Source organism: Phragmites australis, chromosome 5 (genome assembly GCF_958298935.1).
Source record: "Phragmites australis chromosome 5, lpPhrAust1.1, whole genome shotgun sequence".
Lineage (NCBI taxonomy): Eukaryota > Viridiplantae > Streptophyta > Magnoliopsida > Poales > Poaceae > Phragmites > Phragmites australis.
Window position 1 is genome coordinate 40156879 of NC_084925.1, and position 23987 is coordinate 40180865.

At 41.5% G+C, this 23987-nt stretch overlaps 1 protein-coding gene across 2 annotated transcripts; it reads right to left on the reverse strand.

Moving 5' to 3' along the window:
• Nucleotides 1-127: 127 nt before the first annotated feature.
• LOC133919654 (protease Do-like 7) lies at nt 128-19958 on the reverse strand. Of its 2 annotated transcripts, none has more exons than XM_062364108.1 (24): nt 19472-19958; nt 19295-19365; nt 19054-19154; nt 17922-17980; nt 17424-17460; nt 17140-17265; nt 16517-16606; nt 16190-16255; nt 15960-16016; nt 15784-15849; nt 9137-9244; nt 8883-8963; nt 8006-8055; nt 5902-6067; nt 5283-5783; nt 4219-4401; nt 4030-4132; nt 3641-3811; nt 3455-3534; nt 2244-2471; nt 1727-1942; nt 1471-1628; nt 717-828; nt 128-591 (listed from the first exon to the last, which is right to left on the reverse strand). In XM_062364108.1, the coding sequence occupies exons 1-24, from the start codon at nt 19939-19941 to the stop codon at nt 415-417; spliced, it is 3477 nt and encodes a 1158-aa protein (XP_062220092.1). In that variant the 5' UTR covers nt 19942-19958; the 3' UTR covers nt 128-414. The 2 variants fall into 2 exon arrangements, with proteins under 2 accessions (XP_062220092.1, XP_062220093.1); XM_062364109.1 differs by having other exon boundaries at nt 19054-19188; nt 19472-19855.
• Between the last annotated feature and the right edge of the window lie 4029 nt (nt 19959-23987).

Consider the following 23987-nt stretch of genomic DNA (forward strand, 5'->3'; position numbering starts at 1 on the left):
TCATCGATATTACTGTCATTGAATCTAACTGAAGCAGAACAATGCATAGAACCATGCCCGGTCCCGGAACTGGATACCCAGAAACCAGTTGCGTGGTAACTAGAAAGAAAAGTAGTGAAATGAGCGCTAGAAAGATAATGACTTACTATTACTACTAAAATGTAGGAATAGATGATATACAAAAGGCAAATCCCACGGTCCAATAATCCACAACCGATGAATCCATATATTTTCTATGAAAAGTATATCATTCAAGCACCCGCTCTATCCTAATGCCCACCACTTAATCCTGCATAGGACAGGATTTTAGGTAACCATAACGGCATGAATCTCTAGTTTCCTCGCCTCCATGCTTAACATTCTCTAAAGAAGGCCCGCTGAAAGCATGAAAAGCTCACAACAAAACAGGATAGATCACGCCGTAGTTGATTGCAACGCTTTTATTATTCTCCTCCGCCATGTGGCAGTTTCAGGTTCAAAGCTAAGCTCCCAGGTCGGCCAGTAGTGAAGGTCCTGTTTCAGAGTAAGCACGCGAGGCTTTCCATTCAAATGGACGGTCCTCACCCTAACAAATTCACCATCTTCCAAGCCCTAACCAAAAGGATAATTCAGCTATATTAATTCAATCAATGATGTTGGAATGTAGCGATAACCAAACACAAAAAGATTGGTAAAAAGAAAGGGATGATATTTGCCACTTGATGCATACTACGTACCTTCACCACCTGTATAAATGTTTCCAGATCTGGAGTTGGTTGCCCGTTAACTTCAATGATCCACTGAAGAGCATAGAGACCATATCTATGTACCGGACTTCCATGACACCATCTGCAGAAAATCATTGCTGCTCATTGCTCATTCCCAGTGATATCCAAAATGTGCCATCACATTGAGTCTAAATCTATACAATCATGTAAATAATAGGTTCCGTACAACCTCATTAATCATGAAGGAGCGAGAAACATGAAGGATACTAAACATGTGGTATTCAACTTGTAAACAAATAGGAGATAGAGACGAGTAGGTTGGCTTTCAGATGCTTTCCTCCAAAGATAACACAGATGCCCTCGATATTTTTTCTATCCCAATGATAGATAAACTTGTTCAGAATCTACATGGCACCCATTCACAACTTTATAAGCTCCACTTTTTTTCAGGGTATCTGTTAATTGGTATCAACGCATAACAGAAATGCAGCCTCTATATGGTGCACTTAATGAGCACTCAGCATTCAGCAACAAGTTTTCATCTAATTCTAATGTCAGATACAGGTACAGAATGAATTGGAAACAGCATAAATCCATCACAACTGGAAAAAAGAACCTATCCAGTAAATTATTGCTGGGTGATAGCCATCAAAATCTTTAGTAGCTAAAGGCTTTCAGCTCCAAATATTAAGTTGAAGCGAAGCTTATTAATGATAAGAGATGTTCCTAATATTGCATACACAAGTTTGTAAAGGAGTCTCACCTAGCAACATAAACACCATGACCTTCTTCTGGCAGAAAGCCAAGTGCACGCACGGCTGAATGAGGATCCTGGATAACGCATCCACACCAATTAGCCATTCGTGTTGTACCATTGCCATCTCTTACATCAGTTCCAACAATAAGGTCGATTTCTTTTCCCTGCTCAAACGTTAAGAGTTACAACCTATACCACTGTTTTATTTTATCGATTTATTTCTTATTGTCAAAAAAGTTCATTTCTTTTAGGTCATCCTGACCTGACGGAATATTGTCATGTTAAGCACTCCATCTGATCCAACGGATTGGTCCAACTCTTGGCAAGCCTTCTCGATGTCAAGGAAGCATGTAATTGGCTCCTTATTGATAGCAAGAATCATATCTCCCTGCTCTAGGAGATTTTCGGCTTTTGATCCAGCCAAACAACCTTTCACCCGCAAGACTTGTCTACGCACAGGATCCTTCTTTGCAAGAGCCTGGAAGCATAATCATATTGGAATATTAAATATTTCATGTAAACCAAAGCTTCTTTATTTGCTGGTAACACAGGAGAAAAGGGACCATATGCCAAATTTGACAATTACTTGAGGTGCTCATTAACAGATAACTGCAGAGGAGTTAGTAAGAAAGAGTAGGTGGATCATCAAAATTTAACCAGAAATAAAATATGTGCGGTAGTATTTCGCATTGAAACTTAAAAGTCATTAGGCAACAATATGATCATGTTTGCAGATCAGGCAGACTAACTCCAGCCTATTGAAAGACAGATCTGATTACCTGCACCCAGTTGTCGCTCAATCCATAACTTCTCGCCTTGGAGAGCAAAGTTGGATAAAGTTCCACCTCCAAAAGTCTGACAAATGGCATTGGCCTCCTTATTCCATTGATAAGCCGAAAAGGTCCTTGAGAAGCAGAGATAATCTTCTCAAGGACTTGACTTATTGCATATATCGGTATACCTCTAACAAACTGATGGTCCTCTGAACTGCTGCAACCATATTTGAGCTGGAAAAAACAATTGAGTTAGACACCAGTTAGTACTTAGTACACAGAACAACAAGAAAACGACTAATTATGGTAACAATATTTTAAAAAATCAAGAATTAGATGCATATGTAGGTTATGACATGTAATGGCTGGTAATTACTAACAAAATTCATATAATTAGGTACGAGTTTCAGTTGCTGGTATGACTAACAAAATTCATCAGGTTTAGTAGAAAGACATGTTTAACAATTGGGGTTCATGTTCATTTACTAGTGGTGAATATATTTTTCCTTCTATCGCCCATTTACTTGATGTTAGAGATATCACGCGGCTAACCTTGCGTGTAAGCCGCTGTTTTGTTCTTTTCTTTTTAGTATATGTTCCTGGGAGCATGCCAACATCATTATATAGGAAAGAGACTAAGGGCCTGTTTGTTTGGGTTTCTGCTTTTGATCTTTTCTGAAAAACTGTTCTTTTGGCTTGTCTGAAAAACTGCTTTTGGAAATAAGTTGTTGGCTTCTACAACAAATTTTTGACTTCTCAGCACATAGCTTCTCAGAAAAACATCTCTCAGCAAGCTTCTCAACTTTAGATCATTTTCCTCAGAAGCAACCTTCTGGCTTCTGCAGAAGCCACTTCTCTAAAACCCCATTTGTTCTGGCTTCTGACTTCTGGCAGTAGCAGAAGCAGAAAACAAACAAAGGCCTATTTGTTTCAGCTTGCTTCTGACTTTTGCTTCTATTAGAAGCAACAGGTTTGCTGAAAAGTGACTTTTGAAGAAACCAGAAGCCTACTTCTGAGGGAATAAACTAGAAGCTGGTAAGCTAGTTGAGAGTAGCTTTTCTGAGTAGTGTACTGAGAAGCCAAAAAAATATTATAAAACCCAACAGCTAAATCCAAAAGTAATTTTTCAACAAAACTAAAAGCACAGCTTTTCAGAAAAACCAAAAGAAAAAACTCAAACAAACAGACCCTAAAACAAACGACTCATGCAAACTAACCTGGGTGGAAAAGCTTGCCCATAATGCTTGAACTCTTCCTTGCTCATCGGTCAATATACCCGAAAATGTGCTACCAAAATCTAAAATAAATTTTTTACAATGTAGTCAACCAAAAAAACTGAAACATGATCATATGCAGTGAAATGTCTATAGAAAGATACTCAGTGAAATGTCTATAGAAAGTACCAGTATCGAGCTCAATAACCTCCATATTTATTGCACGGTATCGTGGGCAGTCAGCTGACCCGATATTAACAGCTGTGCAAGGATTAGTTATGATTGATTTCCTTGATGTTGCCTGTAAGCTTCTGCTTAGCCCAACTAGATAGACAGAATCTCCTCGACGCAAAGCAGGTTCTACATATACAGAAAACCAAATGTTTTTTTTTTTAAATTGCAAACGGATCACTTGATCGTGACATGCCAAATGGAAAATGAAAAGTTCAGTGACTGTTTACACTTTTTTAATGGTATAACATGATTAATCTCAACAATAATACAAAGTGAAAAACGTACAAACAAGCTTCTATAAATAGTATTGGAAATACATGGAGACACTCTAAAAGAAAACAAACCTGGAAGAAGCTTAGCAGCCCGGACAACAGATGCTCCAGCTCCTAGTGCAGAAGGATCATAAGCCACCAATGCAAAGTTGTGAACAGGGTGCAGAAAAACAACCTGAAAAGCAACATATGGATAACAATATTTTAATTGAAATTTTGTACACCTTAGCTTTTATAATTGAGAACAGAACAAACCCGTACTTCTCCTGGTATCTCAATAGGATATGCAGCAAAAGAAAGCATTATATCGGAGATGGATACAGCAACTGTATTCCTATCAACAGCAACCAGGCCCAGACAGTCAGAATGGTGTATTATAACCCCGGTTCCAAAGAAATGTTGGGAGTGCACTCCATCAAGCATGCAAACTGGCGGCACATGCACCTGAAAAAGTAGAGGTAAGACAGCAGGTTTTGAACAAGAAACACAAGTCACTAGTGCAAAAGTCAAAACCAACAAATACAGGTCGCTTAAGTTGCATCATGGTTCAACAATTAGCAGGAGTGCAAAACTCACTGCTCCAAAAGCAATTCGACTTGAAAAATTGTGAAGCAAGTGAAGGAATAGAGATTATATAGAAAATAGCTCAACGGTTAGCACCAAGGAAAAACAATAGGATATTTTTACAACTTTACTGGTGGTGCATCTTTGTCATACAGGTAATGGCTTGCACGATATCAGAAGATATCATCAGTTCATTATCACTATATTCAGCTTATTTGGAGAATCTATGGAACAACAAAAACACGAAGCACTTCATTATTGAAAAGTTCATTTCGAAATAAGACATTAGTCCAATATTTTCTGACATGCTAGCTCTCAATTTTTCCCCAAACCGAAGTACAATCAACCTGCGCCACCAGTGTAAATGTAAAGTTCCTATTATTGGAGCTTGTCAACAAAAGTAGGTGAGAAAGCTTAAACCGCTCACACAAATGTGTATTAAGATTACAGTAGATTTAAACCTAAATCATATTCATAGGCCATCGCTATCAAAACAACATACTATGCATATCTGGGGTAACTTAAGCTTCAGCCTACCTCGAAAGGATCAATACGTGAAGCTTTCATTTTATCATTTTCCACACAGCTTTCACAGCACAACTCAGGGGAAAGCTTATGCAGTTTCTAGCCTGTAATCATATATGCATTGGCTTGCAGCAATACAGAATCTAGTACCCTAGCCTAGACATGAAATGCTAAATGATAGACCATGACTATAAAATGCAAGTTCCATTGTAAATCAAAATGTATATGTTGCTTACCTCAAACATTACAAGGGCTGGTTCAATTACTTGCTCTGCCAATGACGCATTACTCGATATTGTTCGAACAATGTCAGAGCCTTCTGCATTGGAAGGATGCCTCAAAGCACTGCCTTTTACATCCTCTAGATCTCCAAATGATGGTAAAGTTCCCTCTGCAGCTATCTCCTCATCCACACGTCGCCTTTTTTTCTCAACAAGAGAATCTTCGCTAGAGTGAGATCCGTCTACAACAATCTCATCATCAGTTTGCATTTTGATGCATCCATCTGCCAAATTCTCAGAATCATACTGGCACTTGAGATCCATAGGGCTAGATTCAGCTAAAGATGAAACGGAGTTTGAGTTTGTATCGACATGACTAGCATGGTAAGCTGAAGCTATAAATGGAGATTCCAGTGGTATAGCTGGTTTTGCAGTCCACAGGCCAGTTGCATCATTTCGAGTATATAACCGAGGAGGTGCATACCATTCATGCTGATCAATTGTCACCAGCACAGACTGGCCACATAAATAAAAATAATTAGTTTAATTTGAAGAACAAAACTCAAATTTTTAATAGGATGCACAGAAGATAAGGTATCATTTATCATGATAAAACTGCTATTAAATTTCTTACCTTGTTCCGGTGACGGTCAGTGTACTTTACATACTCTAGAGGCACTCGTGCTCCCCCAGACAATTTTGCAAGAACTGCAATAAGGTCGTCTAAATGCGCAATATCCTCTCCTGCAAGCTTTTTAATAATGGCATGACGTGGAACAGATGCCCGAGAGAGCATGTACCTGCATTGCATGGTGTTAAATAAGTCGAAGAAAAGGTAATTTTGCAGACAGAAGGTGAAAAATTTAGGGACAATAGAGAGATATAATTTGTGGGTAAAAAATAGTGAAGACCCCAAGAACAAATGAAGAAAGACTATGATCAGTTGCTGGCTTGGGACCTGCTGGAATTTAAATGCAACGACAGTTAATCAACATTTAACAAACTATCACCAATGGCTAGTTTCAAAGCTCCAGGTTCAGAAGGCCATTTCCACCACAAATACATACATGGTTGTTACGGCGGCGTGGTGAGGCGTGGCGACCCACCACCTTCACAACTTTACATCGCCTTGGCGCGTGGCGTGGTGACACAATACACACATGGTGAATACACACATTATAGTCTAGGATATTAGAAAATGGCAATGTAAATGTAGCTCAACAGTTATAATCTAGGATATTAGGAAATGTAAATGTAGCACAAAAGACAAATAGCAATGTCAATGTAGCACATAAGACAAATAGAAATGTAAATGTAGCACAAAAGACAAAGAACTCTCTCATTTCTCAAAGTTTCAATTCTCTCATCTCTCAAAAGTCATCCAATGCAAACTCATCGAGATCGTAAATGCACAACATGCTTCAAGTAACAGAATATGTGCTATCATACTGTGCTAACAGCCTAACACTAACAAGATATGTGCTATACTGGACATGTGCTAAGTGCTAACAGTAACAGGATTGAGTTTGTGCAACAAAGACGCTCTCAGACAGCTCTTAAAAGTCTAGCTGAAAAGTCAAGACATCCCACACATGTACTAGAGCAAGATGCAAAGCCATTGTGCTATACTGGATATGTGCCACTGCTAAGTGCTAACACTAACAGGATATCATGCTTCAAGTTTCTTGTGAACATTAGCTTCACAGGGAGCAAGATGCAAAGCCAACACTAGAACAAGTCATCCCACACATGTACTAGAGCAGCAGCTAGATCCCAGTCATCAGCACACACAAAGCATACTAACAGAGCACATCAGCACACAGAAGAGAGAAGAGAGAGCAGCGACGAACTGGGAGTAGGGCGGCAGAGGGCAGCCGGAGCAGACCCAGGGGCGCAGGGGCGGGAGATCAGATGGAGTAGGCCCAGGAGCGGGCGCGGCCGGCTCGGGACACAGGCACACGGCGAATGCGGGGGTGGGGGCGACAGAGAGGGGCAGGCCGATGGCTTCCAGGCGAGGGTGGTGGACATCTAGGCGGGTCAACAGACTTACAGGCGGGGGCAGCAGACTTCCAGGCAGGTCAACTGAGACGGGCGAGTTGATGGAGACAGGCAGGCGGATAAATTTAAGGGCAGCGAAGAGCACGGGCAGCACGGGGGCAGCAGACTTCCAGGCAGGTCGACTGAGACGGGCGAGTCGTGGAGACAGGCAGGCGAACAGATCTGAGGGCGGCGAAGAGCACAGGCAGCGCCACGACAAGGAGCACGTGCGGCAAACGGCACACAATCTTGGCGGTGACAGCGGCGGCGGAGATCCGCGACTCACCCGTCGCTAGGTCAAGGAAAAGGTATGGAAGTCTACCTCGCCTCTCGGACCCACTCGACCTCTCCTCCCCCTTCTAATCCCCTCTACCTAGCTGGTATTGCGCCCACCACACGACGCCTTATCAGCGCCACGGCGACGCCATGCTAATATGGCGGACACCATAGACGCCGGCTCCATGGCGTTGCCGTGGCGAGGCCCAAAATACTGCCACGCCACCATATCATCATTATGGCGACACCATGATAACTATAAATACATAGTTATGATTAAGGCAACTCACCATCCTACTTCCGGAGGATTTGTTGCATTACTATGAGTGATCAAAGGCTGTCAAGAATGACAACTATAAGCCGTTGTCCCTTGTCCTTTTAGGAAATGGAACATCAGAAGGCTAGGTTACAGTTAGATTTCTTACCCTGCTTCAGCAACATATACGAGACCACATTTGAATCGGAAGTTTCTAGCCTGAAACAAGATGTAAACATGATTAGAAATGTTCTGAAAGTTCAACAAATACTCTAGCTGTATACATTTATTTTGTCAAATCTAAGTTCAAATATGAGGGAAGAAGTGATGTAAGCATCAAGCCATCAACTGATTTTATTTCAACTATTTAGCATGAGATACAGTGGTTCAGTTAAGCATCAAGCCATCATTTCTAGCAAGAAGTTCAACGTGAGTTCAGTTAAGTAATATTAAAGGTATTTACAGATGTAACGGGGGAGAGAGCTCATGATTTCCATAACGAAAATGAGCCAGCCTATAAGGGCATCTCCAATGTAAGTGTGCTCGTATGGTTCTCAGAATGTAGCTGAAGCACCCACATAGCATCCCTCTCCTGTAATGCAAACCCCTCCTGTAGGTGCTTAAATGGTTGCATTATCTATTAGTTAAGAGATAGTTGCATGCATAAGGACCAGTTAAGCACTGATGCCTAATCAAGCAATGATACTATAAAATTAGCACCTTATCTATACAACATGATGGGAAAAGGTGGTTCTCTTTTGGTAAGCACCTCTTTAAGCATCTACAGCAATTAGAAACATTGGAAAACATTTTTGTCTAACAGTTTGGATTAAGTTAGACAATGATGATTTCAGACTATATAAAAATATAATACTCTTGACTATTTGGAAAAACAACGTATGTTCACACATTCATTTTCTTTAATTGAGAGCAGCATACCATAGAAACAAATGCATGCTCCTTTGCTTGATAAGGAGAAGGAAGGGCAATCTCAGAAAAGAAGAAATATACAATGGATATGAAAGTTCAGTGGTTTGAAATTTTACCTGCTGGTATGAAAGTGGATGGATGACAGCACCACTAACTTCCAAGAAATGATTTGGAGTTATAGAGTGCAAATCCTCAACCTGCACAGTCAAAATGGTAAAGCTTAAGGCGTAAAAAAGGGTAAGATGTGGCATGCTGACTTAATTGTACAAAAGGTAAAGGCGCATACACTATATCTTGCAATAGGAGAAATATAGATATTACTGCTCTTCACTAAAAAGATTAGATATGATGTGTCAAAATTGCAAAATACCTCCAGCTTTACTGTAAAAGGAACTCCACCTCTTTCGATCTCCAAATCTATCTCCCTGCCAACGCTGTCATCAAGTAAATTCTCCATTCTAAGAAACTGTGTTACAACCTGCAATTGGTTTAGAAGTGTTAAATAACACACCCTTGAGTCAAAAAAAATGTGCTATGACATATTAAATCAGCACGAAAAACATAGTTAACAGTAAACATACAGTAATCAAGGATATTTTTGCAGGCATAAATGAGCACAAAGACTTCCAACATCAAATTTAGAGCCGTTTTATGAACAAGAGAACTTTGAAATACTACTACTACTACTAAGTTGTCTTGGTAGTATCAATGAAGTCACAGAATATCACAAAATGGAATCCTTGACATTGGTTATGATGAAATCAGGAGCCTGGTTCAAAATGTTTAAAGTATTTTGTACCTATACGCGGCGTATGTGCAGCATGCGCATAGGCACAGAATAGCAACTCACGAATTGCAACTCGTCGTATACTATATTTGTAACTGCACATAAAGTGATTGCAACTACAAATAGAGCGGTTATAACTATTAGTTGCAACCACAGACAGAGCGGTTACAACTATATGCATGTTGTAACTAGATTGTCTACCATGTTGTAAGTGTAGTGTTCACCATATTGTAACTGTTTTTAGTTACAATATGCAATTAATTTGATTTTATTTTTTCATGCTTAAGTATGTTGCAACTGTAATGTTCAGCATGTTGTAACTAAAGAGTTCATCATATTGTAACTAAAGTGCCTACCACCACTAGAGAACAATGCAGTTCACCATGTTGTAACTGCAACGTTCAGTATGTTGTAACTGCGATGTCCATCATGTTGTAACTATATGGATGTAACTCCTTTATGATTCTAAAACTTCATCAAAATATAGTCTTGATGGATCTTATTTTGTTAAGCACATTTTTTTCAACAATATGCATCAAACAGATCAAGAATCGGATCTGTGGTTCTAGAGATATTGCATTTTAACGATTCAAATTAATAAAAGATTCTCCGCATGCAACACTCTGACGGGTGGATGATGGATGACGTGACACAAGCTGGTTGGCTGGCTTATGTTGTTTGGTGCATGTTGGAGGCTGAGTTGTAACTCAGAGTTGTAACTCGCAATTCTTTGGATTGTAACTGGTGGTTGCGGGATATGCGCAGCGCGAATAGTAGCTGCGCATAGGCGCAGAATAACCTCGCCGTATTATATATATATATATATATATATCTCTGTGTGTGTGTGTGTGCTGTATGTATATTCTGCAGGTATGCTCACTGTAATTCATGTCTGCGCGCACCTCACAAGTTGTAACTCACAATGTTTCGGGTTGTAACTGAAGGATGTGCGCAGTGCGAATAACAAATTGTAACTCACAGTGTTAGCTTCTCGTGTTGCAATTATGCATTTATGGACGTGAAGTTGTAACTGGTCTACCTAAAAAGTTGTAACTTACATTGATTCGAGTTGTAATTGGGAGATATGCGCAGTGAGAATAACAAGTTGTAACTCACAATGTTAGCTTCTCGTGTTGCAATTATGCATTTCTGGACGTGAAGTTATAACTAGTCTACCTAACAAGTTGTAACTCATAGTGTTTCGAGTTGTAACTGGGGATGTGCACAGTGCGAATAACAAGTTGTAACTCACAGTGTTAGCTTCTCATGTTGCAATTATACATTTCTGGACGTGAAGTTGTAACTGGTCTACCTAACAAGTTGTAACTCACAGTGTAGGATCTGTTTGGATCTGTACAGCTAGCAGATTATATCCAGACTAACCATAAATAGTTAGGCCGTTAAGGAAACAATCCTAGACTACCAAAGCAATGTGCTAACACCCCCTGCAGTCATAGCAGGAGGCTCCTGGACATCAAGAGTGGACCGAAACTCAAGAAAGCTTGCTCGGCAACCCCTTCGTCATGATGTCGACGAACTAAAGACTGGATGGTACATGAAGAACACAGACATGTCCAAGGGACACCTTCTCTCGCACAAAGTGAAGATCAATCTCGATGTGTTTTGTGTGCTTATGTTGGACAGGGTTGGCAGACATGTAGACCGTGCTGATATTGTCGCAATAGACAACAGTTACTGACTGAAGGGGGAGGTGCAATTGTTGAAGAAGCTGGCGAATCCAACAACACTCAGCAACAGCATTGGCAACAACATGATATTCTACTTCGGCGCTGGAGAGAGAGACTATCGGCTGGCGCTTGGAAGACCAAGAGATGAGGTTATCTCCAAGATAAAGACAAAAGCCCGAGGTGGAGCGTCGAGAATCAAGACAACCAGCCCAATCCGCATCAGAGTATGTAGTGAGCCAAAGTCGAAGAAGCATGGAGATGTAGACCATGACCAAGAGTCCCATTGATATACCTCAGAATGCGCTTGACAAGAGCAAGATGAGGCTCGCGGGATCATGCATGTGTAAACAGGCTTGCTGAACTGCATAGCTGATGTCAGGTCTCATGACGGTGAGATATTGGAGCGCGCTCGTGATGCTCCGATATTCAGCAGGATCAACGACAGGATCCCTTGTTGCAGCCGACAATTTAGACTGAGTATCCACTAGAGCGCCGATGGGGTGACAATCACCCATACCAACTCGCTAGAGAACATCAATAACATACTGACGCTGAGACAGGAACAGCCCCGAGGTGGATCGTGTCACTGAAATGCCAAAGAAAATGGTGAAGATCACCAAGGTTCGTCATAGCAAATTCACTGTGCAAGCAGCCAGTCAGCCATGTCAAAAGAGCATCAAAAGAGGTGGTGATAATGATATTGTCCACATATAACAGCAGGTAGGCAATCTCAGTCCCAGAACGAAAAACAAAGAGAGACGTGTCGGAAATAGCAGCAACGAAGCCCAGTGAGGCAATGTGGGTGGCAAATTGCTGGTACCAAACCCGAGGGGGGCTGCTTAAGGTTGTACAGAGACTTGAGCAAATGGCAGACATGCTGAGGCCGATTGGTGTCAACAAAACTGGATGGCTGCTCGCAGTAGAAGATATCATAAGGATGCCATGGAGGAAAACATTATTGATGTCCAGTTGATGGATAGACCAGCCTCGGGAGACAACACTGAGAATAATCCATATAGTAGCAGGCTTGACAACAGGGCTGAAAGTCTAGTCATAGTCAATGCCCGGCTGCTGAGAAAAACCACGGACAACCGAACAAGCTATGTAACGTGCTAGGGAGCCATCAGAATTGAACTTGTGTCTGAACAACCATTTGTCAGATACGATATTAGCACCGAGCGGCCACGAAACGAGAGTCATGTACTATTATCGAGAAGCGCTTGAAACATAGCAAACATAGCTTGTCTCCAGATGGCATCCGGCAACGCAAAGTGATAAGATTTGGGCACAGGCGAAAGAATGGCATGGTGCGCGGAGAAGCCGTAGAGCTAGACAGGGGCGATGATGCCATCTTTGGCGCTCGTCCTCATGGCGTGAGGGCTGCACCTAGGTCGAGCAATAGGGATAGCTTTGTTCGACGGTGGGCGATACAGCAGGACCGTTAGGTGCCAGGGCTGCCATGGAGGTAGCCGGCCCTGATGGAGAAGAAGCAGAGGCCGGTGCAGCATGGAAAACCAGTGTTTTTGGTGCCGACACGGCGGCAAATGACGCCGGAGCTACTGGTGAGGACGCTTGGGGGCGGACGTGGCCGCCTAGAGTATACCAGGCGCACGGGTGGCCTGCCGGGGACTGCCTGGGCTGCAGCCTAAGGAACAGGCGTGGCAGACAGTGTGGGCGTCGGAGTCGCTGGGGAGCAGCAAAGGAGAAGCACATCAATCTCCTGCAAAAAGTCAAGATCTCGCACCAAGGAGGCGGAGATGAGGTTAACGAAGGAAACGGGAACACGGATTCATCAAAGACCACGTGACGAGACTAGATGATGCGCCGATTGTGAGGATCATAACAACGATAGCCTCGATGATTGAGCGGATATCCAAGAAAGACACAAGGAATTGACCAAGGGTAGAGTTTGTTTGTGGCAGTGGCGGCGACGTTTGGGTAGCACAGGCAGCCAAACACCATAAGATGATCATAGGAAGGATTGACTCGATGAAGGGTGTAGTGGGGTGTGGCAGATGCTAAAGCTATACAGGGACGCCTGTTGAGGAGATAGGTGGCAGCAGACATGGCTTCAACCCAGAAGCGGGAGGGGAGCTGAGCCTGAAAAAGAAGAGTACGCATAACATCATTGATGGTGCGAATTGCCCGTTCGGCAGTGCCACGTTGTTGAGAAGTATAGGAACATGACCAACGAAATGCCACGCCATGGCGAGCAAGGAACGCAATGGTCACTTGGTTAACGAACTCTTTGCCATTGTCAGTTTGGATAGAGCGAATAAGGACCCCGAATTGAGCGTGGACAAATGCGAAAAACGATTCCAGTTCAGCAAAACATCATATTTGGCACGCAGTGGAAAAGTCCAATAGAAGTGCGAGAAATCATCAATGATAACATATATAATATTGATAGCTTGACATGCTGATGACAGGAGATGTCCACATATCGCAATGTATTAAATCAAAAGGGGCCTTAGACACTGAAGTAGATGAATAAAATGGCAAGCAAACATGTTTGCCAAGTTGACAAGCATGGTACAAAGATCTACTAGATTTTATTTGGGAATGACGGAGGACTGCTAGAGCGAGGCGGTGGCATCACGACCAGAGTGACCGAGGCAATGGTGCCAGACTTCAGGAGACATGGTAGAAGCCACAAAAGTTGAGGCCCTTGGTGGTGCAACGGGGGAGGGAAAGTTGTAAAGATCGCCCCCACTATTGCAGCGATAAATTGTGGCCGTTGTGCGTAGGTCCTTCACAGAAAAACCAAGAGAATCAAATTCAATAGAATAGGAGTTATCACGTGTAAATTGTTGAACGGACAGGAGTGTTAGATGTGTATGTGTATTTGTATTTTCCCCATTGTATAAGGGGTTTTCTACATATTTGCCCCCACCTGTACATGTATATATTTGAGCCTAGAGCCCCTATATTGAATACAAGTGCTATTCATAACATGGTATTAGAGCCAAAAACTAGGGTTAGGGTTCGTTCTCTCTCTCCCTAGCCGATTTTTTTTCTTTCCTCCACCGCACGTTGCACTTGCGTGCTCCTGTTCCGCCGGCTCGGATCACCGTCGTTCCATCGGTTGCCGTCGGCGTCCGCCCCGCCGCTGCTGCAATTGCGCCGCCGCCGGACTCCGCAGTCCAGCCGCCGCTCGAATTGCGTCGCTGCTGGACATCGACGGGCTTCCCCGCCGCCGACCTCGCTTCGCGCCGCCCCGACGCCATTGAAACCGCGCCGCCACCCTCTCCAGTCCAGCCGCCGCCTTCTTCGCGCCGCCGCTGCCTGATTTGCGCCGCTGCGGATCTCAGCCCAGCCGACGGTGGCTCGCCTTCCGCTGTCAGTCGCCGGAAATCGCTGGAACTCCGCTGTCAGTCGCCGGAACTCGCCCTCCGCCGCCAGTCGCCGGAATCCGCCGCCGTCGGGGACTCGCCCTCCGCCGCCAATCGCCGGACTCCACCGCCCTCCCCTGCTGGCGCCGTGTCTCTGCTCCTCTCTCTTGCGGTGCCACGGATGTTTAGCGCTGTTGAACAGAGCCGCTAGCACCAGCAGAGGGAAGAGGTAAAAAAAAAGGAGTAAAAAAAAAAGGTGCTGCTGCCGCCGCTTCTGTTCTGCCCACTTGCTGACGACCGCCGCTTTTCACTTGCGCTCTTGCCGTCGACAGGTGTTTTGCTTCAAGATGTCGTCCTCAACTCCTTCGTCAGGTGGTCTCCAGGTTCCGCGATGTCCGGTGCTTTTTAATGGCAGTCGCCGAGTTGTTGGAGGGCTCGGACGACATGGTGGTAGCGGAAAGGAAGCCGACAGTGAGAAACCGGCGGCGACAATGGTGGACTAAGGTTAGAGGCCAGGAAAGAAAGCTAATCTCGTGATACCATGCAGAGAGGAGAAATTATGGGAAAACACCACACACGATAGGCAAGCCGCAGGGTGGTTATATATATTGATCACAAGGGATTACATCCCAAATACACAAGATACAGGATCTGTACAGCTAGCAGATTATATCCAAACTAACCATAAATAGTTAGGCAGTTAAGGAAACAATCCTAAACTACCAAAGCAATGCACTAACAAGTGGACCCGATAGGCCCGACTTCCTAACAAAAAACATCTTTGATTCTTTGGAATATTTGTAGACCTGTCACATGCACCAGACCTTACAACCTGGCCCATGTTTAGTCCAAAAGAAAATATACAGCAAAGTCTATCCCATGCATGAAAAGTGAAAACCTATCTTTATTTTACTTCAAAATCAACCTTTCCTCAATACAACCCTGCAACTAGAATGACATGGCACGATGGCAGTGACAGTGCTAGCATAACATTGACAACTTCGTCATTCTGAACACAAATAATAGACTAGATTCATTTCCTTTGTCTTGGTATTTTTGGGGAAAATAGAATATATCACCATGCATGTATCAAGCTGGCTATATTAACTTCAGTTATTAGAACTAGGTACTTGGAAATATCAGGCTTGGAATTTATGCTACTTTATTAATGTAACTTAAGTACTTAGAAGAAAGCAAAAGCAGTCCTCACCTCCCCATTAATACGAACTAGAACATCACCAGGTTCCAAATGTTTATGTGCAGGCCCTTCAGGCACCTGCAAGAACAAAGCATTCTGGTTTTAGCAGTCGCAAGATATAGAATGGCATAATACAACATGTAGCAAGATAAAAAAAGAAGCTTAGAATTGTAAGAAGCAGAAATTACCACAGAATCAGCAACCAGCATTCCAGTCTCGCCTGCAGGAGACACTGCACGCACAATCTGTAGAAAAAGCAAGTTGCAGTTCTTATGCCTAGAGCATGGAGGTTGACATTTGAAAATATATTCCAATCATACCATGGAGAAACAAGCATAGACAGTTGTCGGAGGTATAACAAATAATAATCACAAATTACCAAGTCAATTAGTGAACCACTGACGATGCAAGAACGTACCTGCTCTGTTTCATTTCGGAGACCAAGACGTCTAGTTTCTTCGAATCCTTTGTGTTGAAAGGTCACCTTTAAAAGCGACAAAAAAGGGAACAGGGATAATATGAGGTCCAAGCACCACAGTAAAAGAAAAGCAGCAGTAACAACGATGAAAAGAAACAACATGTCAAAATTAATTTGAAGTACTTCAAGGTCAAATGCATGAAGGTTTGAGAGAAATCAAAAGTTTAGTTGATCTCATTCATCTTAAGTAGCCCTCCACAATAAAAAAAAACATTTAAAATCAACATAATATAATAAAACAGTGGGGTCATTAGAAAGCATGCTCACCTGAAGGGTACCACGAGGAATATAAACAGATTCTGGCTTGCTACCGAAGGCATCCCAACTATCACGTATCAAATCCAGTGCTCTGACAACCTGGAAAAAGTTTAGATAAATAATTTTAACAAATGTAACAGCCCCACAGACAACGAATGAATCTTAAATAGCATTGAGATTCCCCTTCACGATCTTAAATTTTGGATAATGTCAAACTTTTGTATGTTTTTTCCACCTCTATTATTCTCCCTTTTTGTTGGTAAAGTCAAGTGCATAGGAGCCATGACCCGTTGTATAGTAAGAAATGCATTATTAAGGAGAATGCTGCACTTCCATGCTCTTAGCTGAAAGCCTGAAATCAATTTTCAGTAAGCCAACTAGTTTAGTTTGGATATTAGTCTGGTCACATATGGTTGCTTTTGTAAAGCCTTGTATCATTTCAACTGGCGGTATTCTTTCCTTAACCACTTAGCGTCAAAGTGTCATGTTATCTCGAAGTTTCAGGTAAGACTCAAATGTTACATATTGCAAGCCTTCCAGGCTTTGTGGCAATTTACTGAATTCAACAATTTTGGAACATCGCATATAGCATGATGTGGTCATGTATAAATGCTCCTTGATAAACAACTTACACGTTCTAATGGAAGGAAGAAGGCAGAAGCACTGGAAGATTTGCTTCCAGCATTCAGGGCAACAGCCCTTCCTTGGCAATCAACAACAGGGGAACCACTAGAACCACCTTTAGTGCCAGATGCAGCCTAAAGAAACAAATAGTCCCATTAATTTACAAACACTTGCAACATGAAAAATCAACAGTTTAATTACATTAAGTCAATAGAAGATCAAACTCATTATCAGCATACCAATATGAACTAGCTATAGATGCATGCAATATCGAGTAGATAAAGAAAATTACCTGCATATAGAATGTATTGAAATCATTGTACCCATCCCTGACAAGAAATTACAAAAAAAAATAAAAATTAGAATATCAGCAGCAATAGATAGCATACTAATTATATATATCATTTACAAGCTTGGAGCAGCCAGCTGCTCCAAATGGATGGAGAGAACACAAATTAAGGAATTTATTCTATTCATTTTGAAAGAAAAAAAATGATGGTAAAATAAATCAGGAATAAGGCTATTCATTCAATTTGCTTTCTCCCCACATCCCTTCACTTCAGAGAGCAAATAGAGGTGAACTATATCATACAGAGTGTACATTATCACCGGTATTCCCTATCAATTTATCCTTTGTTAGCTCTAAAATGTAGTGACCCACAAATGGGAGAGTTAACTTTTGTCCATGTTGTCTCCTTTTTCTATGTATTGTAGTGCAAGGGGATGTCATGAGGAAACAAATACAAATCATAAGGAATTGGCCACGTAAAAACTAAAAAATAGGGTGTACTTCTTGTAGTAAGGTGCTTCTCTGTCAAGGCGAGCAAGTGTTCCTGCCAAAATTGAAACCTGCATCCAGTAAAGACAAATCAGAAAACATTGCGGTACGCAACATGATTTATCAGACAGTTTTCAGCAGTTAGATCCTGATCTGAATCCTTGTAAAAAATTGACTCCATATCTAGGCCTGAAAACGTCATCACAATGCACAATTTTTTAGTGCTACTAGAAACCCACATCCAGCCAGCATGTCACATTGAAAACAAGTCAGAATCCCAATTATGGCAATAGGACTCTATTTTGGCACTAGAGTAAAACAATTTATTCCAAGTTACTTTTTTAGCTTGACATGCCAAATATTTTGATTTGAATGGATGTTTGGCTCGCGCCTATACTATGTTTGCATGTCAGCTTGTTAAGTAGGCATCTTCTGGACCAACCAAATATTAACAAGTAAAACTACTTCTTTGTCATGGAAAGGCCTGGTCTTAGCATGAAAAAGATGAACATCAAAGCAATTATGTATTCACAAGTCATTCATCTAACTGACTTCTAAATATTCACATGTCATTATGGGCAGAGCTAGTGTGTGCAAGGGCTCAAAGCATGTAAGAAGTTGGTGTATGCACTGTCCTTTACTCCTTTTCCTCACATGACGAACTCTCACAAGTGTGTCATCAGTCACAATCAAAATAAGATGGCTAATACAATCAAGGAGAAAAATGAGGAACGAGGTAGGATCACTATATTTTTCCCTGACAAAACAGAACAAATAAATGCTTATCAAAGGTTTCTCTTTATCTTAAAGATGTGATAATTCTTTCATTGGGATGTCAAAAATGTAGCAATTAAGAATTTAAGATTTGAACAAAGAGATTTTTTATGGACGGTAGGATACATTGGATCTTTGCTTCAGAAATCATAGGGTTTAAATTTTGCAACAGCAAAAGATTTGTTTCACAGGGCAGAAAAGGGAAAGACTAAGGCAGTAAGGCTTGATCGAGAGCAATTTAAAATGCCTTGTTCTCCTAAACCAATACAGAATTGCTGTGGGTTGTCGAGGCTAACAGGAGCCTTAAAATGCATTACACTTCACGGGAGAGTTCACAACAGAAACAGAGTAAGCTAGCTTTCAGGTATACCTTTTCACCGCTGTCATTGCCGACAACCCGGATTTCTAAGCCGACAGATGCTGCTTCAGGTGCTAGCGGAATCTCATCGTAGTTAAGGAACTTGATGGCACCTGGATCATAGCGAAAAAAACCAAAATCATGTACCTGTTTCGAGAGAAGAGGGGGAAATTTCGAATTAACATCATGCCGTTAGCGTTGGGAAAGCAAAATAAAACAGAACAGAATGGAATCAAGCAGAATATACACTCACAGGATCTCTGTACAGAGGATAAACAGGGATCTCCTCCCTGTTCACGAACATCGCCTCCGCGACCACAGGCCCTACGACCGCGACCGCGACAGCAAAAAGAGCACATGAATCATTCACAAAACACACGAATACACGAGGAGGGGACGTCCGGATCAGTGGGAAGGCAGCTGTTCCTACCGGGCTTGACGACGTGGCGGTTGGTGAGGATGATGCCACGGGACTTGTCGACGACGAATCCCGTGGCGTAGCTGGCGCCCGCGACCTCGGTATCGAAGGCGCGCGGCGCGGTGGTGCGCAGGACGACGACGGACGGCACGACGAGGGAGAGCGCCCGGCGCCAGTCCTCCACCGTGACCGACGACTCGATCTCCATCGCCAGCTCCCCGCCGGCCTCCTCCTTCACAGGGCTCTCCATCGCCGGCCGCGATCTGGTTTCCGGCACGGCGGGCTCGGCTCGGGAGAGCTCTCCGGCCGCTGCTAGGGTTTTGGGCTCGGGCTAGACTCCGATCCTGAGGAGGATTCTTATCATCACGCGGGCGATGTGAATCTGCGATGGGCTGATGGGGATGGGTGGGGTGGGGTGAGATCAGCTGGAGTTGGGAGGGGAGCTGGTGGTGAATGCTTCTGCGGACTTTGGAGCTCGGCATGAGCTGGTGTTGTAGGAAGTAGGAACGCTAGCAGCCGGACGAGATTTCGGAAGGGGAGACCGCGACCAAAGTCGGTGGGCCTGCGCGGCGCGGAGCAGATATTTTCCTCGGAGAGTCACGGGATTAGGCCCAATTAAATTAAGCCGGCTGTGGGCTCGTTGTCTGATTTATTTAAGCGAGCGTGAGCCTGTAAGAAGCGGGCTGGGCTTATAATACTTACACTTTGTTTGGATCAGCCCAACCATCGGCCCACCTCGGCCGCGGTTTCGGCCGAATAATAGCCCGTTTGAACAAGAAAGATTTAAGATTTTCAAATTTGCAAGAAATCTATGCCTAAAGCCCAGCCCAATCCAAGCGGTTTCAGATTATGCTGCTCGTGTCTAATCTTCTATTATATTATTATTTATATTTAAGAGGAAAAATAAATCACTACATTCGTTTTCAAATTATAAAATTACCACATTAATAAAAAAAATCTAGACCACTTATTGTTACGAATATATAACAGTCTGGATTAAAACAAAGAGCTCATATCAAATACGATTAAAAAATAGCTAAATTTGGAAACCAAAAATTATATATCAAATATAATTAATAAATACCTAAAGTTGAAAATAAAATTATGAAAAAATTAGCGGTTCAATTTTCATATGATTTGGAAAACAAAATATTTAAATAAAGAGTTTAAATAAAATCAAATAAATAATAATTAAAATTGGTGTTATGATAGAAAAATAAGGATCATATCAAATAGTCTTATAAAAATTACATTATTATAAAAAAATAAAATACCTAAATAAAGAGTTTATGTAAAATACAATTAATCAATAGCTACAATTCATAATAAAAATAAAAAAATCAAAATTCTTACTAAGATAAAAGACTAAGAAATACCGTGTAGCTCAAGGTCGTCACATTAAACAGGCAGCAGGCAACGTAAGCTTATTTTGATTTTAGTTAGGTCGCCTATAACTGATACACGATTTTAACAGTTGATCAAAACTAATACGAATCAAATCAATACGTGTATACGATTCGAGTACAAGTTTAAAGCATAAATAACTTTTTTCCACTAACATATTTTTTATTTTTTTCCTATTTTTTTATTTTGTAACTAAATGACACTAATATCAGAAAAACTAAAATAATAATTTTAATTAAAAATTATTGTGATAAAATATTACAGTAAAACTAAACACGCTATTAATATGCACCTTGCTAGTTAGAAAAATTAGAATGCTTCACGAACTGTATTACTCTTGTACAAGTTGGGACCTGTTTGTTAGAGTTCTATTTGATTCAAATTCTTTGTGGAGAGTGATTCTTCGAAGGAAGTGTTTTTGTGGTTGAAAATAATTCTCTAGTGATTTTTTAGAATAAACTATATACAAGAAGTGATTCTGTGTAGGAAGTGAATCAGGATAAACTGTTTTTTTACTCCTCAAGTTCTATTTCATTTCAGAAAATCACTTATATGAATTCCACTCAAAAAACTAAAAACTACTGTTCAGCAGAGCTCTCCTAACTTCAACCCAAAAACTGCTCTAAAATCTGTGTCAAACATACTTTACTTCGCACGTCAGATTCGTATGTAACTTCCAATGATTCCACGCATCAGATCCATGTGTAACTCCGAGTTATTGAGCCTTCCAACCTCCAAATAATACGGTAGTAGTACGTGAAAGCCTAAGGTACCGTGCATAGCAGCGTTGGATATGTAATTAACGGTATAGTATAGAGTTAGAATTGGATTCTCGTAACCTGTCTTCTCATAAATATAAAAAGACAGCTGTTGTAACCGATATATCAACATAGCAACGGACTCATAGGAATATCGGCGGTGCTGCTAAGACCTCGTGAAACCGTTGCTGTGATTAGCTCGAGAAGTGCCTAGAGTTAGCACGAGAAGTGCCTATAGTTAGCTCTAAAGATATAGATTTTGGCTAAACCTTGTTAAAAAACCATCGTGACTCGGTGGCGATCTTGCATATTTGCCCTGGTAGATTCGTTCATGCTAATTCTCTAACACACTGCCGTGCTAACTATTGGACGGTCACTATGCAGTAATAGTTCAGGTAGCCCCTGAAGAATGCATGTCTGCACACCTTCCAAGTTGATGGTGTGCTTGTTAGCAGCAAATGGATCATACCAGATGTTACTTCGGCCAACATGCCCAGCGTGCGAAGCAAATCAAACGGGCGAGCACGGAGCCACCGGGCAGCCATCACGGGTTATTATAAATAATAAATAACTATACAAACACTATTCTAATTAATCATTAAATTTATTATTTATTTAATTAAGATTTAACGATTAATTAGAATATCACTTTGATAGTGTCGTTACGTATTTTATATTCAGGATCGAAATACATATATTTCTAACATGTCACATCATAATAAAGTTCAATAAGGAGTGAGTGATTAAATTCTATTACAAGTTTTTAAGTATCCATAATTTTATTAATTTATAGTAAAAAAGAGCTAGGAAGAGACTAAAATTAATTAACTCCTAGACAATAAAGAACTATGCAGCGGAAGCTAAAACTATAAATAATAAAAGGCAAATAGAGCCATATACCCTTAGGCTCCATCACAAAAACATGATCTCCGAGTAGTTGCATATTCATGCTCGTCACCACCCTCAACGGGCGTGAAGTAGCTAAATATCAGCTCCTCCTTACTGGTAGCATCTGAAAGAGCAGCATGAGTACGAAGGTACTCACAAGACATAATCCATATTGAGTACTTATAGATAACCTGACTCCAAGGACTATGAATTAGATATTAGCAAGAATGCAACCACAATGTTAAATAAATTTATATGCAAAAGTAAAATTTGATAAAAATATATGTGATCATCTAGACTTAACCAACACAACCATCTAACTTATAATCATCAACTGAACATATATGTACAAGGAGTCATATATGTACAAGGAGTCATAGTAATAACATCTGTAAAGAACCATCTCAACCCATAAACCACCACAAACCAAACTCGTAACTTTATGACTACTCCAAATAGATAAAAGTATGTTCATGATCAAGATCGTAGCATTCCGAAATATTTTTACACTATGTAAGGGTACAACTTTACTCACATGACTTGAGAACCATATGGTCTGAGTGACCACATAGGTCCACCCAGGGGATACTCGTGTCAACCTTTCCGAATCAGCTCCAACCATTTAAATCATGCATCACTCGGTGCGGAGCCCACTTAGATTAACTCTCGGAGCAACCTCAAGTGTTTCTTACAAGCTTGTCCGCTCACATCAATGATGTGCAAGCTAAAATGATCACAACTACAGAGGTATTCGGTTTATCATACCATTAGATCGATATATAGTAAGTACGATAAGTGCTAGGACCAACTGCAACAACGATTAGTCCTTAGGCGACGCAAGCGGTCTATGGTGTCCAGGTTCCTCTCCTGACCTGCCCCGGAGAACTCCACATCAGGGTAGGAGAAACACCCCTAACACCGCCCACATCTTGCATCATCCTCACTACTCATCCAACCCACATCATCAACCCAATATGATTATCAATGTGATAGTAATTAAAGCCTATAGCTCACAAACAGGGGTTTAACCACCGCTCGACTTCTACCGAAGAATTTATGCATGGATAAGCATTTCAGTTAACTTTTAAATTAGACCATCATCAAATTAAACCCCAGTTATAAGTACATAGATCACCAATAACTCAAGACGGGGTGTAATGCATCAACATAGATTCAACTCATACAAGACCCGACATCGACTCAACAACATGCATAACTTACATAAAGTATATTTTATCACATTAGACACATATGATTCAAATTAATAGGAGAAACATTATTATATGGTTGTCTTGTTGCTCAGCCAGCTACCTGATGTTACCCACACATAATTCACAGAAGCCGTGTGTCTCGGTGTCACCTTCAACAACACCCGCGTCACGCTCCGGATCCTCATTCACTAAAGCAGAACACGTGCAATGATGGGTATAAATGAAGTGCAACAATGTATGCTACAATATGCATAATAATAAGCTAAA